The 16,488-nt window shown below is 33.9% G+C and overlaps 1 protein-coding gene across 1 annotated transcript; it reads right to left on the reverse strand.

Moving 5' to 3' along the window:
* Positions 1-2,952: 2,952 nt before the first annotated feature.
* Positions 2,953-5,697, reverse strand: LOC118051452 (xylan glycosyltransferase MUCI21). Its single transcript, XM_035062108.2, has 3 exons — positions 5,064-5,697; positions 4,883-4,960; positions 2,953-4,437 (listed from the first exon to the last, which is right to left on the reverse strand). The coding sequence occupies exons 1-3, from the start codon at positions 5,272-5,274 to the stop codon at positions 3,143-3,145; spliced, it is 1,584 nt and encodes a 527-aa protein (XP_034917999.1). The 5' UTR covers positions 5,275-5,697; the 3' UTR covers positions 2,953-3,142.
* Positions 5,698-16,488: the final 10,791 nt, after the last annotated feature.

The following is a 16,488-nucleotide window of genomic DNA, read 5'->3' on the forward strand; positions in this document are numbered from 1 at the left end:
CGTGTTTGTTCCTTCGTCCTCCTGTTCGCGTCCATCCTGTCTCTACTTAGAAGAGAAGGTTTTGGTGCTATGGCGGGTGCATGCTCACGGTGCACAGTGCTGATTGCTGGAGCTGGAGGAGGCGCGCAACGCTGGAAGGAGGAGCTGAAGCTGGTACTTCTGTCAGGTGGTGTTTGTCGCAGTGGCAACGAAAGGGTGGCTGGTGCAAGGCTGGTCATGGTGAGGGGAGAAGTTGGTTGCCTCTACTGTGTTTGCTGGGGGAGTAAATTGATTTGCATCCCCTCTCCAGAGGTCCCGTAGTCATCCTTCGTCAAAGATTGAGGGTGATGACGTCTAAGATTTGGTTGGCCATGGGGAAGAAATCTTGTTTTCTTTCCAGGTAGCGGCTGAGAAGAAAAAGGGGTGGTTCTTGTAATGGTGCTGCTGGGATGTGTTAGCCAGCAACGTCCACTGACCTGGTCTTCAGGGAGATTGGTTGCTGATGTAGTTAGAAGTTTTGGTTTTGAATTTGAATTAGTTTTATATTCTGTTTCAGTTTGTTAGTTCTCCTTCTATGAAGGAATTTATCATGGGTTTTTGTTATTTAAAGAGTTGTATAAATAGCTCCATTGGGTTAATAATAAGAGGTAGAATTCCAAATCTTTATAAGGGTTAAAACAAGCTTTTGAGTATGATACACTTGACTGAGTGATTATTTTTTATTTATCGGATTTCATGCTTTAAAAGTTGATACCTCTTTATTCATCTTGTATATGGGTATTGATATATTTTATCTTCTTATTTACATTAATGATATTTTGTTTACTCCAATTCAATATTGCTTCACCATTTAATCCAGTTACTTAGCTTATAATTCAAGCTCTAAGATTTAGGAGTTGCCTGTTATTTTTTAGGGATTAAGGTTCACCCTACTAGTATGAGTATCATGCTCCAACAAGATAAGTATATTATTGACATACTTCACCAAGCAAGTATGTTTTCTTACAAACTAGTTGATACTCTTATTTTTTGCCTCCATACTTGCTATGGTGTCCGATACATGTTTTCTGATCTTACATGGTTGTCAAATTATTGGTGCTCTTTAACATATCACATTTACGAGACCAAATATATAAATTTTTTGTTATGAACAAAGTATGTTAGTTTATGCATGTTCCTTTAGATGCGTATTAGGTTGCTGTTAAACGCATTATGCGTTATCTGAAAGGTATAATTTCTTTTGGGTTACATATCAATTGCAGTTCTTCATTTACTTTAGTTGGTTTACAGATGTTATCTGAGCTGGTAATGTTAATGATTGTAAGTCAACATATGGTTATATTGTCTATTTTAGTTATACACCAATTTCTTGAAAAATCAAGCAAAAAACTTAAAAATTGCTCAATCTTTGATTAAGGCTGAGCATAAAGTTTTAGGTAACAGGACTTTTGAGGTCCTATGGCTTTAATACTTATTGATAGATCTACAAATTACTCATACTTCTTTGCCTATGTTTTGGCGTGATAATTTAATTGCCATTTATTTGTGCGTCAATCATATTTTTCATGCTCGTACTTAACATGTAGAGGTTGACTATCATTTTGTACATGATAAGGTTATTTTTTGTATACGATAAGGTTGTCAAGAAAGACATTTAGATTCACTTCATTTCCTCTAAGGATCAACTTGTAGATGTTCTTACAGAGCCACTTTTCATCGCTCCTTTCAATCATTTTCGATTCAAACTTCGGGTTGAATCTCCACCCTCTGCTTAAGAGGGTGTATTATAAAAAGTGTTATTTTATAGGGTATACATTACAGTAATTCTATTTATCATGTGTATAGTTTATAATTGTGTATTGTAAACTCTACACTAATTATTGTACAATACTCCCTTATAAGATTGACTAACTAATTAGTTAAGCCACTATCATTCTTAACTCTCATAGTCAAACAGTTGAATAATAGATAGCAAACAACGTTCAATTGCTCAATCTTTGATTGAGGCTGAGTATAAGGTTTTAGGTAACGGGGCTTTTGAGGTCCTATAGCTTTAATACTTATTGATAGATCTACAAATTACTCATATTTCTTTGTCTATGTTTTGGTGTGATAATTTAATTACTACTTATTTATCCGTCAATTATATTTTTCATGCTCATACTAAACATGTAAAGGTTGATTATCATTTTGTATACAATAAGGTTATCATTTTGTACATGATAAGGTTGTCAAGAAAGACATTCAGATTCACTTCATTTTCTCTAAGGAACTTGTAGATGTTCTTACCAAGCCATTTTTTATTGCTCATTTTAATCATTTTCGATTCAAGCTTCGGGTTGAACCCCTATCCTCAGCTTAAGAGGGTGTATTATAGGAAGTGCTATTTTATAGGATATAATTACTGTAATTCTATTTATCATGTGTATAGCTTATCTGTGTATTGTAAACTCTACACTAACTATTGTATAATAAATAAATAAATATAGAAAAGATTTAGTAACTAATTAGTTAAGCCACTATCCTTCTCAACTCTCATAGTCAAACAGTTGAATAATAGATACTTGTTTCTGCAGTAACCCGAATATGGGTGTTGTTCCTTCTGAGCTAAGATTGATGAAATAATGGAGAACCTTATCATGTGATCACATGTTATCATTGAGTAAATACAAGTCACACTTGGAAATCTCAAGTTCTCTGGAAATTTAACCAAATCATTGTCAATTGCAATACGAATTAATCTTCACCATTTGAATTTTATTTATTTTTCAGCTTACTTTGCTCAGAAAGAACGTATTGTAGTGGTGATGATAAACCTACTGCACATGATCGAACGCCGCGCGCAGGCGTCAAAATTAAGCTTCATGTCTTTACCGGACTGGGAAAAGAGAAGAAAAAGGCATGAAGTAGCAGAAGCTGAGAAAACCAATCTAGAGACACTGAAACTGAACTAAAGAAGAAATATTAGCCCAGTTAAAATACTCCAAACATTTTGTGATTTACACATAAGCTTTATTGGTATTGTGTGCTTAATATATACGTACTGAGGAATTATGCAAGAAATCTATAGTCTATACAAACATATACACGCCTAGTTGCCCTTTTGTGCCTTCTGATGCACAAAGATGAATCACTTAATATTTCTTCATGCAGTCACTAAATATTACTGTGAATGGAGATGATATCTACTATTCACTTTTGCGAAAGAGTAACGGTAAGCACGAAGTAACCTCCTCTGAAATCTTCCAAGATTGAGCCTCACATTTTGGTTATCAAGATAGATCGACTTTGTGTATTGCCATCCCTTGTCAGACACGCTTCTGGGATCTCGAAGAACAGGATCATTCTTATCGTATTTGTCATACAATGAACTCTCTCTTGGAAGAATTTGGTAGCCAATATACTTTAAACCAAGCTTCCTTGCAGGCTTACCATAATAAGCATCGGCTGCCCATTCTGTTCCTAGAGGAATAACTTGGATAAAAACAGAGCCAGGCTTCATAAACAGAAAATGAGTCATGGCAGCACCATGGACACCAATCATAACTTCACTTGAATTAAGTGCGCGATATATCCTGGCCAGTTCTGTCGTTGGTTCAGGCCTCATCACTTCAACTCGAAATCCGATTTCTTCAGCCATCTTCACCAATAAATTCTCATTAGTTATAGCTCTAGACCCATTTCGAGATAAAATTACCAGTTTAGGTTTCTTCAAGGTGGCTTCATGCACTTGCTTTTGGTTTTTTTTGGATGATTGAGCTTTCAGTTCAAGTTTCTTCTGAGCTCCTCGTTCTTCTTCTTTAATCATACTTTTAATTCGAGGCCAGTACGCTCGGTCTAGAAAATTGCGAAAATCAACAACGCTTTTATTCTCCTGCATCAGTGAAGGATCCACTGTGAGCTCATCATGGATTCTAAGACCAGCAATAGCTTCAGGAAAGCAATGGGTTTTCTTGTCTCCGTTAAAATCAATGGCAGGATAATCCGAAAGAAGTGAAAGAATGTTTCCATACTTCATGATCCACCAATTATGATAATCGAGAATAACAAACACAACCTTCTTCTTGAAATGCTGTGATGTAATGTACAAAGGCAAAATCCCATCATTGAATTCATGATAAACATTACCGGTGTAGCCTCCAGTCGAAAAGAGCACTGCCGGTACATCATGCATGACATCGCAATGATGGTTAATTCTAAAATTCTCCGTCTTTGCAATAAGGCCTAATTCATCAATTGAGTCCATCACACTCGTTTCCCATTTTCGGGTGTATGGTTTGATCTTTTCATGATGGAGTTCCTCGTCTTTATCAACTAAACTCGAAACCTTGTTCATCACAGAATTGGTATTTCTTGAGGTGAAGAGGAAGATCGAAGAAGAGGCAGAATGTGTTCTTACATCCCCTTTCATAACACAGACATCAGAACGCATACTGCTTCGGTCACAACATATGGTTCCTGAATTTACCCCAAAAAAATGTGTCAAAAATTTGGGGAAATTAACATTAAAACATCAATTCATATTACTATACGAGCCTCACATTTGAGCAAACTTCACAAAATAAAAACAAAGTAAGAAAGAGACTTTAACCCAGTAACTTTGTGTCTACTTTTTTTTTATATAGAAACTAGATCATTCACTCACCTTGATTGAGTGACCACTTAAAACTCCAAAAGAAGAAAAAGAAAAAGTCAGTTCCATCATTAATTCTCCCTAACTTTCTTGGTTACGTAATTACGTAGCCCAAGGAAATTCTAAATTAATATCAGAAAGCAACAAACTTCAAGGCTGTTAATACCTAATACTGTTTGATTCAATCAAACTTTTAAAAAAAGAAATAGAAGAAGAAAGGCAAAAAGAATAGAACACCGCAAAAAAGAAAAGAAAAAAGAGAGTACTAACCATTAGAAATCGAAGAGCACAAATAAGCTTTTGCATTTACATTAGTAGCAAACCCATCACTTTCTACATCAAAAGAATCTGCAAAAACCAGACAAACATCAGCAAATGCAAAGAAGAGGAAAAGAAAAAAAAAAAGAAGCAGATAAAAAATAGCCAAAACCCATGAGAGAGAGGAGCTTACACGAAAGAGAGGAAGAGCAAAACAAAGGAGGAGATAAAATAAGACAGCAAGAAAGAAGAGAAAGAATGACAAGAGAGAAAAGCTTGGGCCTTGTCCTATTGAAATAAACCGAGCTTGCTGCACACATCAAAGATGACAACAGCACCTCCTCTTCTTCAACATGTTGACGATCACCTTTTTTTAACTGATGATATCTATAGGAGTGCACCATTGCCACCTATATATTCTCAAATGTAAGGCTTCTATCTTTTGGGGGTTTATAAAAAACCCAACGAAGACTAAAACAAGAGAAAGAAAGAATTTTTTTGAGTGAACAAAGTTTCTCAGCAAACCCCAGTACCTTATTTACTTATTTAGTTTTTTTCCAGAGGTTCTTCCTTTTCTGGGTTGTAAAAGTGCTGAACTAAAACCCAGTTTTGAACGGAGAAAAGAGAGCAGTTCAATTATTTGTAGAGAGAGAGTGAGAGAGAAAACACAAGTTGCAAGGTTTCTACGTTGTCGTAATGGTTATGCTGTGAAGGTGTTTCTGGGGGTGTTTACGTTGCTAAATTTGAAAGACAGAGAGAGAGGCTTTTGTCTAGTTATGCTAAAGGATGTTTCTAGGGACGTGTTATTTGCGTTTATATGAGAGAGAGAGAGAGAGAGAGGAGCCAATGAGGAACGAAGGCGTCTAAAAAGGAGGCTATAGTATTGAACTTTCGAAAAATTTGAAGAGCTGCATAAGGTATATATTTTGTTTTCGGCAGTCAAATTCCGTGTGGAGAACAAATCAAAGAGCCGTCCTTACTCTTTTCAGTAGTGATTCATCTACAAAATGTCATCATACAACATTTATGGTGTGATTGTGAACCCCAAATTTGATGAAGTTTTGTCATTCAAGTGTGTGGTTGGTTTATCCTTGTAAATATATATTTCATTGTTAATGCACCGAGTTTTTTAATTAAAAATATATTAAATTATTTTTACTTTTTTTATATTTTTATTGTAGTGCATAAAAACTATTGATAAACATGTAAAAATTATTAATTTAATATTTTAGCAAGTAACAATTAATTTGAAAGGCAAGTTGAAGCAAAAACAAAACATCAAAGACACAAAATATGTATTTTTATATAAGAGATTATTAGTTTAGAAATGTAAATATTAAAATCACAACAGCTAGCTATTAACCCAAAATAAACATAAATTTAATACATGTGGAACAAAAAATGAATTTAATTGATCCTTCAACAACAAATCAACCACTACTTGAAAATTAAGAAATACAAACAGAAATATCGACGGAATTTTTTCGTTTATAGATTGCGGTGAATTTTTCTATATGAATATGTCCTCGCAGTATTTATCAGTAAACACCAATGAAAATATTCTTTCAATATATACTGAAGGAATTACAATAAGATAAGAATGAATGAAAAAGAGCTAAAAAATATGACCATTTGCGGAAGCTCTTCATAGGCCGCTCTTTGTTGTTCAGACTCTGCTATGTGTTGTTCGTTCGCCAATCTTTGCTCTTCTTTGAGTTGTGTGTATGCCTCTGATAGGTGGTTGCATCTTTGCTGCAAGGCCACAAACTCCTTAGATTGGGAGCTCGATACAGATTGGGAGCTCCCAGCGGTTGAAGCAGTACCGGTCGACCGCAAGTTGGCCGCGGTAGTGTTGGAGAGCCCGTAAACCCGATTTTTATCGGGTCCACCTGACGATCCAGCCTCCATCCACAAATCCGGATCGAATTCCGGATGGGTCGATGGATCGTCCCCGTATCTCTCCCTCAACCGATTATTATAGGTCTCCTGAAAAAAAAAATCATCATATTCAATTCAATAAACATAATAATAACTTACAAAATAAAATGGTTGAACAAACATACCACAAAATGTTGAGCACGGTTGTCAACGAACTGTTGCGTCCCCTTTTGGCGGTCATGACTTCGCACATGCGTCTCCACAAACAGCTCAATAGGGCTCGGCTCACGTCCAAGAGACGTAGCCTATAATGAAAAAAATGTATTAACAACAAATTAATTGAACGATAAATTTCATTTAAATTAATCTTACCATCCGTTTCGCATGTGCAGAAAATGGAACGGAGCCGCCGGTGTGCGTTGTCACCGAGCCATGAATTGGCCGATTCCGGTTGCCAGCACCGGACTGTGAGCGTCGAGTGAACCGCTCAGACGTCACGTGCTGAAGATAGTGCGGCCATATATCTTCCAGGATGTATATTGGTTTGAAATCCCTCCAAACCGCAACATCGTTCCAGCCTTGGAACCCCTTATCCCTCGCTGTTTTTTTTGCTTTTTTCTGGGTGTCATACCAAAAATCACGCAACCTAATTCACGCATGAAAAAATTACATTTCGAAACATAAATAATTATGTAAAAAAAAGTCGTATTGTTTTCGATGTTACCTAATTGCCGCGTGATTTTCCCACACCCTCCTCACAACAGTGTCATGTTCATCATTGAGTCAAAAAATGAAGGAGGGAATATCATCTCAAGTTTGCATAGTGTCTCGATGATATTTGTTTGAAGCATCTCAATGTGCTCAACATTCATCTTGCTAGAGCATATATCTCTGAAGAAATGACTGATCTCCGTTAGTGCATCTCATATTCCCTTTGGCAACAAATCATGAAAAGCTAATGGGATGAGTGTTTGCATAAACACGTGGTAGTCATGGCTCTTCATTCCATACAATCTGCAGTCCTCTATGTTAACAAGCCTTGATATGTTCGACGCATGTCCATCCGGGAAACGCAGACTCTTAAGCCATTTGTAGACTAGCAGTTGTGCGTTTTTCTCTAACACGAAGCTTGCCCTTGGTTTTGCAACCCGTGACTCATCATAAACCAACTCCATATTTTTACGGTTACAGTATAAAGCTATATCCAATCTAGCCTTTATGTTGTCCTTTGTCTTCCCCTTCACATCCATGACGGTGTTGAAAATATTCTCAAACACGTTCTTTTCGATGTGCATGACGTCAAGGTTATGGGGGAGAAGATTAGTCTTCCAATACGGAAGCTCCCAAAAGATACTTCGCTTTACCCAATTATGGGTCAAACCAAAACCAGGAAACTTTTGCTTACCTGATTGAAGGCCAAATACAATGTCACCGTACTCTGATACAACATGATGCAATTCTTCACCAGAAAGACGCGGGGATGCAACATCTTTTTCAACTCTACCAACAAAGAAATCTTTTCTGTTCTTTCTGAACCTGTGATTAAGTGGCAAGAAGCGACGGTGAAAGTCAAAAAAAGAAGCTTTACCTCCGTTTGCTAGCGTGAATGCCTTGTTGTTTTCCATGCAGTATGGACATGCGAGTTTCCCATGCGTGCTCCAACCAGAAAGCATTCCATAAGCTGGAAAATCACTGATAGTCCACATCAAAGCCGCCCTCATAAGGAAATTTTGTTTCCTCGATATATCATAAGTCAGAGATCCGGAGGACCACAACTGCGCCAGCTCATCTATCAACGGTCGAAGAAAAACATCTATATTCCGCCCCGTGCTGCTTGGACCGGGTATGACAGTAGATAGAAACATGAACTCCGGCCTCATACACATTCCCAGTGGCAAGTTATAAACTGTGAGAATGACCGGCCAACAAGAATAGGGAGCAGCAAATGACCCAAATGGGTTGAACCCGTCTGTACACAACCCAAGTCGAACATTCCTTGATTCAGCAGAAAAGTCAGGATGAACACTGTTAAAGCGTTTCCACGCTTCGCCGTCAGAACGATGCACCATCACACCATCAACGGCATCGTGTGTTTGGTGCCATGTCATGTGCTCAGCAGTCCTTGGTGACATAAATAACCTCTGCAGTCTAGGTGTGATCGGGAAATATCTAAGTTTTTTATATGCCACTAGAGTCTTTCCCCTGCCAGTTCTGGGTTTGTAACGGGAATGCCCGCATGTCATGCACTCGGTCATCTAAGCATTTTCAAGGTAGTATAACATGCAGAAGTTAGGGCACATGTTAATTTTCTGGTATCCTAAACCGAGGGGTTTCATCATGAACTTCGCAGCATAGAAGTTCTCTTTGAGCCTGTTCCCTTCAGGTAAAATGCTTCTTGCCCAATCAATAATTTTGTCATACCCGGCCTCACTCAACCCGTGATCTGACTTGATGGTGAACACCTGTGCCACAGCCGATAATTTACTGTGGTTTGTGCAGCCATCCCATAATGGTTCGTCAGAATCTTTCAACAAATCAAAAAACCTAGTTGCCTCTGCATTAGGTTCTTCTTCTACGATTGGACATTGATTGACATTATCTTGATTCATTCTCATTGCATCCATAACCATGTTTCTGTAAGGATTAGTGTTGTCATTTGCCGCTTCATGCACGTTGCTAGCACTAGAAGTTGACTCAACCACCGTTTCTCCCATTCTCCTATTACTAACAAATACCTCTTTATGTGCATACCAACACTCGTAATCCTCCACAAACCCTTTGTGTAGAAGATGCATCATTACAACATCTGGATGCAGATACTTTTTATTTTGACACTTCCTGCATGGACACCTAATACCGCCTCCAGTAAAATTTCTGGGAATAGATGTTGCGAAATTAATAAAACCCTGAACCCCGTTACAATAATCTATCCTCCGCAATCCTTGGGGTGAATCTAAATACATCCATGAACGATCATCCATGACTTCTATCGAACCTCTATAAAAAGGACCCATTAAACAAGCTCTTAATTATTTCAAAACATAACATGTAATTCGGTAATTATACAAATTAAGTTTTAACAATTTTCAAACAAATACAATCTTACAAAATCTAAAACAAACCATAACAAGTATAAAATTATACATTCATATACTACAAGTTTGTTTGAGAAATAACAATAAAACATGTACATCTACTAAAAAAAAATACATATACTAAAAAAACAATAAAATTGACATTTAAATAATGTTAAAATTTTGAAAGATAGAATTACTTACAAAAAATGATAAAATCCGTCGGTAAATCAGAACACGGATGCTGTGACCACAAAACTTCAAGAAATACAACTTGTTGTGTTGAGATGAGGAAGATTTTTGTTTTGGGGCGAGGGGGGGCTGGTTATTTTGCAGATGGGGAGGGTTAGGATTAGGAAGAAGAAGGAGAAATGGGGGAGGAGAGTGACGGCAGATCGTGGCCATATATTCACTTTTGCCGACGGACTTACCGACGGTTTTTATTCCGTCGGTGAATCCGTCGGCGAAACCGTCGGTACTTCTGATGGGCAACCGACACGTCACCGCACGGACCTGCTATTCAAATCCCTCGGTGATTCTGTCGGTATTTTTAACGGTGCACCGGTCATGTCACCGGTACGGATCTGGCATTTCAAATCCGTCGGTGATTCCGTCGGAAAAATCACCCGTCAAAACCTCCGCGCCACCTACCCGCCCTTTTTTCATTAATTCTAAATTTTCTGTTGGTAATTCGGTCGGTAATTACCGACGAATATTGTCCGTCGGTGATTTCGGCCGAAAAATACCGACAGAAAAAATTCCGTCGGTATGTCCGTTGGTATTTAGCGAATTTCTGGTGGTGATTACTGTCATTATTTACTCACTGATAGAATAATAAACGATTTGTTTGATGGTTATATGTTGAATTCACTAAAGAGAATATTGGCAAACAAAAAATATTATTGATTGAATTATATAAAGTTTTTTTGTCGGTGATATGTTATATTCATCGATAGAAATATCAATGGAATGAAACAGGTAACTTTTTTTACATGCTTTTGGCATCAATAAATCCATCACTAAAACTATTACAAATAAACTTATTGATAGACCACAAATCACTTACGAGAGTTTTCCTGGTGAAGCATTGCCATCCCATCCGTGAGCCCATCAAAAAAATTTGTGCTGATGATTTATAAATATAAATACTGGTAGGAAATTCTGGCAGTAAATCTAAAAATTTTTGATAGTCAACAGTATCACTTAGCATTTTTATTAACTGTTTTTTGTTAATTAATCATAAAAAAAAAAATGGACAGTTAGGTTGGAACTGATATGTTTTTTTGATTTTACACTTCAATTTATATTAATATCTTACGTGAGAATATTGTTCCATTAATTATAGATCATCAGATTTCTGGGAAAAAAACCAAAAAAAAGGTTCTTGTCAAGAAGTATGTTGTCAGCCAACCCTTTTCCCTTGTTTCTCTGGTTGGCTTTGCCTATCTCTATTAAGTGGAATTGGATTCCAATATTTAGATGGTATTTAATTTGGAATACTACGAGCGGTTGTTTTTTATTTTCATTTTGAATACATTAATTAAAGATAATATATTTTAGATATTTTAATATATATATATAAATTTTCTATTAAAAAAATCAATTTTAATATATTGGATCAAAATATATATAAAAAAAAAAAAACACATGAAAAACTTTCAAACAAAAATGAAGTTCAAAATTTTTGAAAACTTCAATTGAATCATTTTCTCAAACACTTTTTTCCTTATTTGTTTTTTGCATTAGAAATGTTATTTTAAAAAAAATAAAAAAAAAAATTTTAATTAATTTTTTATTTTTATTTTGATGTTCTTGATTTTTTTAGAGGCTAGATGGAAAACTGATCCCTGTAATCTTAACAATTTCTTAAGATGGTCCTTTCATCCAATTCACTACTTACTAGTCCTAGAAAGCATGTCAGAAAAAGTGGACACGTGTCTAGTACATGTCAGATCAAGAATTAATAGTAAATTGAATGAAAAATGAACATTATTAAACGAAAATCATTAGCAAAGTAAATTAATTAAACGAAGATCAATCAAAACATAACCCAAAGTAGACAGCCAAAGAGAACTTCGCTGCTGGCAGCTCATCCATGAAAATAATATGCACTGCCTTTGCCTAATCCTTAAAAAATAATACAGCTAATCAAGCCCCGTCAAGAAAAACTCAACGGACAAGATTATATTTCTGAGGCTTAATTAAATCCACCCCTAGAACATGATCTGTTTTCATTTATTAACCGTTGAACCTTCATTTTTATTCACGTTTAGTTTTTTAAAAAAAAGTTTTTGCGTTTAGTTAAAAATGAGATAAAAATCTATAATTAACTAATTAACTTCCTTAATAAAACAAAAATATATGCTGGTAGTATCCTTAACAAAAAAAAAAAAAAAAAATTATCTTTCGTTCTAGTCAAATAAAAAATTATCTTTCTTTACAAAATAAATAATAAAAAAAAACCCTTATGTTTCGAGAAACAACAATATACATTAACTTTGATTTACCGTGAACTATAATAATAAATCGATAAAATTACTCTTAAAAAATAACACAATATTATCTTTCAAGAGTAAAATAATTTTTTCTTATATTAATTTTTCATTTTAAAATTATTTAGAGATATCTCAATCTTTTCATAATTTTTTACGTGTTGAAATTACTTGATTATTCTTAAAAGTAAAAAAAAAATAAAAAAAAACACTTTTATTTAGGGGTTTTTTTTTTACATTTCATAATTTTTAAAACAGTTAAATTACATGTTTACCTTTAAAAGCAAAAAAAAAACACAATAACTTTGATACGGGGGCTTTTCATATTGACATGAACAATATAACTACTCTATTGTTCTTAGAATAAATAAGTCCTAGGTTGGGCTTTAGGGGCATGTTGGTATTTTTACAATATATATATATATATATTTTTTTTTGTAATTATCGTGTGGCCAAGAGGTGTTTGATACTTTGATTAAAAAACAAATAATAAAATAGGAAAAGTTGTTGGTATATTTGTGGAACGCACCAGCGAGTAAGTCATTCTACCTTTTTTGAATGACACATGTGATGGCTCATGATAGGTAAAAATAGGCTTCCTGGGTGTTTTTCAATTCACAAAGATAAGGGATGCCTTTCTAGGAAGCACGTGTGACTTAATTCTCGGTAGTTTAGCAGTGATTGATGTAATTTCTGGCTTTAATATTCAGAGAAAAATACAATATTTTTTTCCTTGCTATTTATTTGCAAATAAACCAACTAAAAAGCGAGGCGAACACATTTAATATTCAGCAGAATCATGCTGTCTGCTTGTTTGGAGCTTCAAGGCTTTTGTATTAACTGTCAATAGAAAAAAGTGTTGACCTATTGGTTGTCATTTCAAAACTATTTTCAAATAAGAATTTGTGTAATGAATTTTTAAGCTCTTGAATATTCTGTAATATAAAGACATTTTAATGAAATTTATTATTATTATTATTATTATTATTATTATTATTATTATTATTATAACCACAGCTATATTAAACGGATCCTAATTCAAAAGATGGAGCTTTTAAATTTTTTAGTTTTAACATTTGAATATGTACACAAGCACTTCAAGTTATAAACATTGAAAATCATGCCATCCAATCAATTCTTTAATTAATTTAATTTTATTAATTGCATGAAACCTAGCTCAGAAATATCATTTAAATTCTAAGAAAAGAATTTACAATAACTTTAAGACAGCGGCTAATTTTTAATAACTTTTAGGTCACTTGACTATTTCGCAATCTTTCTGCGGGGTTTCGAAGGTTTGAAGCTTGGGAATGCTAGACCCCCGGCTGCGTCAAGAGCGTGACCAGAATGGTCCAAAACCTGCGTCCAGAATGGCGATTCCCTTGCATAATTTAAAAAAGTATTGACTTTTACCCATTAATCCGAGCTCGAGTATGCCGTGTCTGGGTTTCGAAACAGAACGGACAAGTCAACAGCTTCAATTGCCTATTTGTTGACCATCAAGTAGGCTATGGCTATACTTATTATTAAACCTATTAATGTATTATTCAATTATGCTTTACTATGTAAACTTAATCTTGCCATTTCATATTCCTCATTAAATCATTTCATCCATCCACACATGTTGATCACTGGTGCACATGGGTGTGCGGTGTTGGGGTAAAGAAAATCATCATGTAGTTATTTGATTTAAGGTGAAACTCGGGTATATTAGTTTTATAATAGATTCCAAGAGTAAGGAGCTAACTGTGATTAGGGAAGGTATTGATACTCATAACATACCCTACCTGAGATAATCTACATTGTGTGGTCTAAATGTAGTTTAGAGGTTTTGATGAATTTCTAACCAGTAATCAATTATGGCTTAGGGTGAAGATTAATTCGCGTGAATAAATCTGGCTTTTCAAATTCATTATGGACTTGTGTACTCAAATAAATTTCTATGAAAATGATTCATGTACGTACCCTGATAGGATTTATCTATCCTAAAAAACAAAAGAGCTTTTCACAACTCATGTGTTCTGGTGAAAAATATTTTAAATTAAAATTGAAGAATATTTAAAATAATTCTAAGAAGTTTTTGATCAATTTCAGATATTTAGATATCAGTGGTTATGGTTTTACTTATTATTAAACCTATTAATGTATTATTAAGTTATGCTTTACCATGTAAACTTGATCCTGCCATTTCATATTACTCATCATATCATTTCATCCAGCCACACATTTTGATCACCAAATCCTTTTCTTTTTTCTTTTTCTGCATTTATACATTCCATTCATTTGCTGCATTTATATATTCCATTCAAAAAAACATTTAATGCATTTATTATTAATAAAAAAATTTATCTTGGAACACACAAGTCACAACTAACCTTCAATTGGTTGGCTTTCGAACTATCATAAATTTCTATGCTTATTCCCTTTTTTTTCACTTGCACTCCACCATTTTCTCCCACAATACACTTCTTTTATAGCTAATAAAATTCTTTTGAGTGTTATTCAAAAGAAACTTCCAAAGAGGCTGTAAGGATTAGTTTGATATTCATTGGAACTCCATATACAGCCTTAGTTTGATATTCGTTGGAAATCCATTATCACATGTTGAATGCTCAACACCACCACTACATCAATCTCTATTGCTGTTTATATATGGTTGAAAAAACACTTTTTATAGCCTTGTTCAAATATTTTTTTTGTTTTAGATTCTTTTAAATGATAACATCAACAACAATTTAATGAAAAAAATAAATCAATAATTTTAAAATGAATGCATTGAAAATAAATTTTTTATTTTTTAAATTTTTTGAAAATACATTCAATATGCCAAAAACGACACAAATATGTCAAAAATATATTTTCTATTTTTTAATTATTTATTTTACTATTTTTTGGATTTTTCAAAAAAAAATCAAGTAATGACATAACTTAAAACTCACATCGTAATTTATATCTCTAGATTTGTTTTTTTTTTTAAAAAAGCACAGGGTTTTAATTTTAATGACTGATTTATTTGCATTTAATCCTTCAATATTTTACCATTTCATGCACATGCCAGATTTTTTTTTTATTCTTTTATTTTTTTTCTCTTCATTTGACATCTTTTTTAAGGATGCAACTACACTTCCTATACATGATTTTTTTTCTGGAATTTTTTTTATACGAACTGCGGTGAAGCACGTGTGATGTAGCAAGTCCAAATACATTTAGTGAGGAAGACATTTCAACCTTATTATTTTTTTTTTTTCCAATTCAAGTCAAAAATAGTAAAGCTCGCGTACATCCACGCCACACCTCAAATGAAATATAAAGCACAAATTAAGAACGTATAGCCTGTTTTAGCTAAAAACCTTCACCAAAAACGAAAAGGAACGCAACAAGATCCAAAGGCTACAACCCACATGTCAATGAATAGACGTTTCCCCTGTTTTTATATATATATATATATATATATATATATATATATATATAAAAATAGAACTTGTTATATATTTTTGAAAATATAATAGTGATTATTTTTAAAAGTATTTTTTATTTATAAATATATTAAAAATAATTTATTTTTTATTTTTCTAAAATTTATTTTTAGTTTCAACACATCAAAACTATTCAAAATCATAAAAAAAACTAATTTGAAGTAAAAAAAATCAAAAAATTTTTAAAAACACTTTTTGAATACAAAAACTAATATATTTTTTGAGAATGTTCTAAAATGAAAATATAAAATTAAATTCAATGGCTCTTGGATAACGTACTCTTCTTTCTTCCATGCATATGGTATATCATATTAAGATCACTCTTTAGCATTTTTATAATTATGAGGAGGCTGTATTCATTTATTGTTGTTATTTTCTCGTAAGAGTTTGGAAGCTGCATGGTGAGATGGCTGGCGCCAGCTGTGTCAATTTTTTCGTGGAAGACAAACCGGTGGTCAAGTACGTAACACTCTCCATAATTAATGTCAACCATCTAAAACATGAATTTTCTTTGGGAAAATAATTTAATATGATTCATCATCGTCATCATCTAATATGGTTCTTGTCTTGGTTGAATTATGCCATACCCTTTCCCGGCCGCTAGAGTTTTGACTTAATAATAAAAAAAAAATTGTTTCTTGATGCTAACTAATCTATTTAAGATTTGTTTGAAAGTATATTTATGATTAGTTTTTTAA

Source organism: Populus alba, chromosome 16, assembly GCF_005239225.2.
Source record: "Populus alba chromosome 16, ASM523922v2, whole genome shotgun sequence".
NCBI lineage: Eukaryota > Viridiplantae > Streptophyta > Magnoliopsida > Malpighiales > Salicaceae > Populus > Populus alba.

Bases quoted from the DNA above. Each gene is read 5' to 3' on its own strand.
- LOC118051452 (XM_035062108.2), bottom strand. From the start codon at position 5,274: ATGGTGCACTCCTATAGATATCATCAGTTAAAAAAAGGTGATCGTCAA. The intron at 4,961-5,063 runs GTAAGCTCCTCT...TGGTTTTTGCAG, and splicing joins TTGCTCTTCCTCTCTTTCGT to ATTCTTTTGATGTAGAAAGT. The intron at 4,438-4,882 runs GTTAGTACTCTC...GGGTAAATTCAG, and splicing joins GTGCTCTTCGATTTCTAATG to GAACCATATGTTGTGACCGA.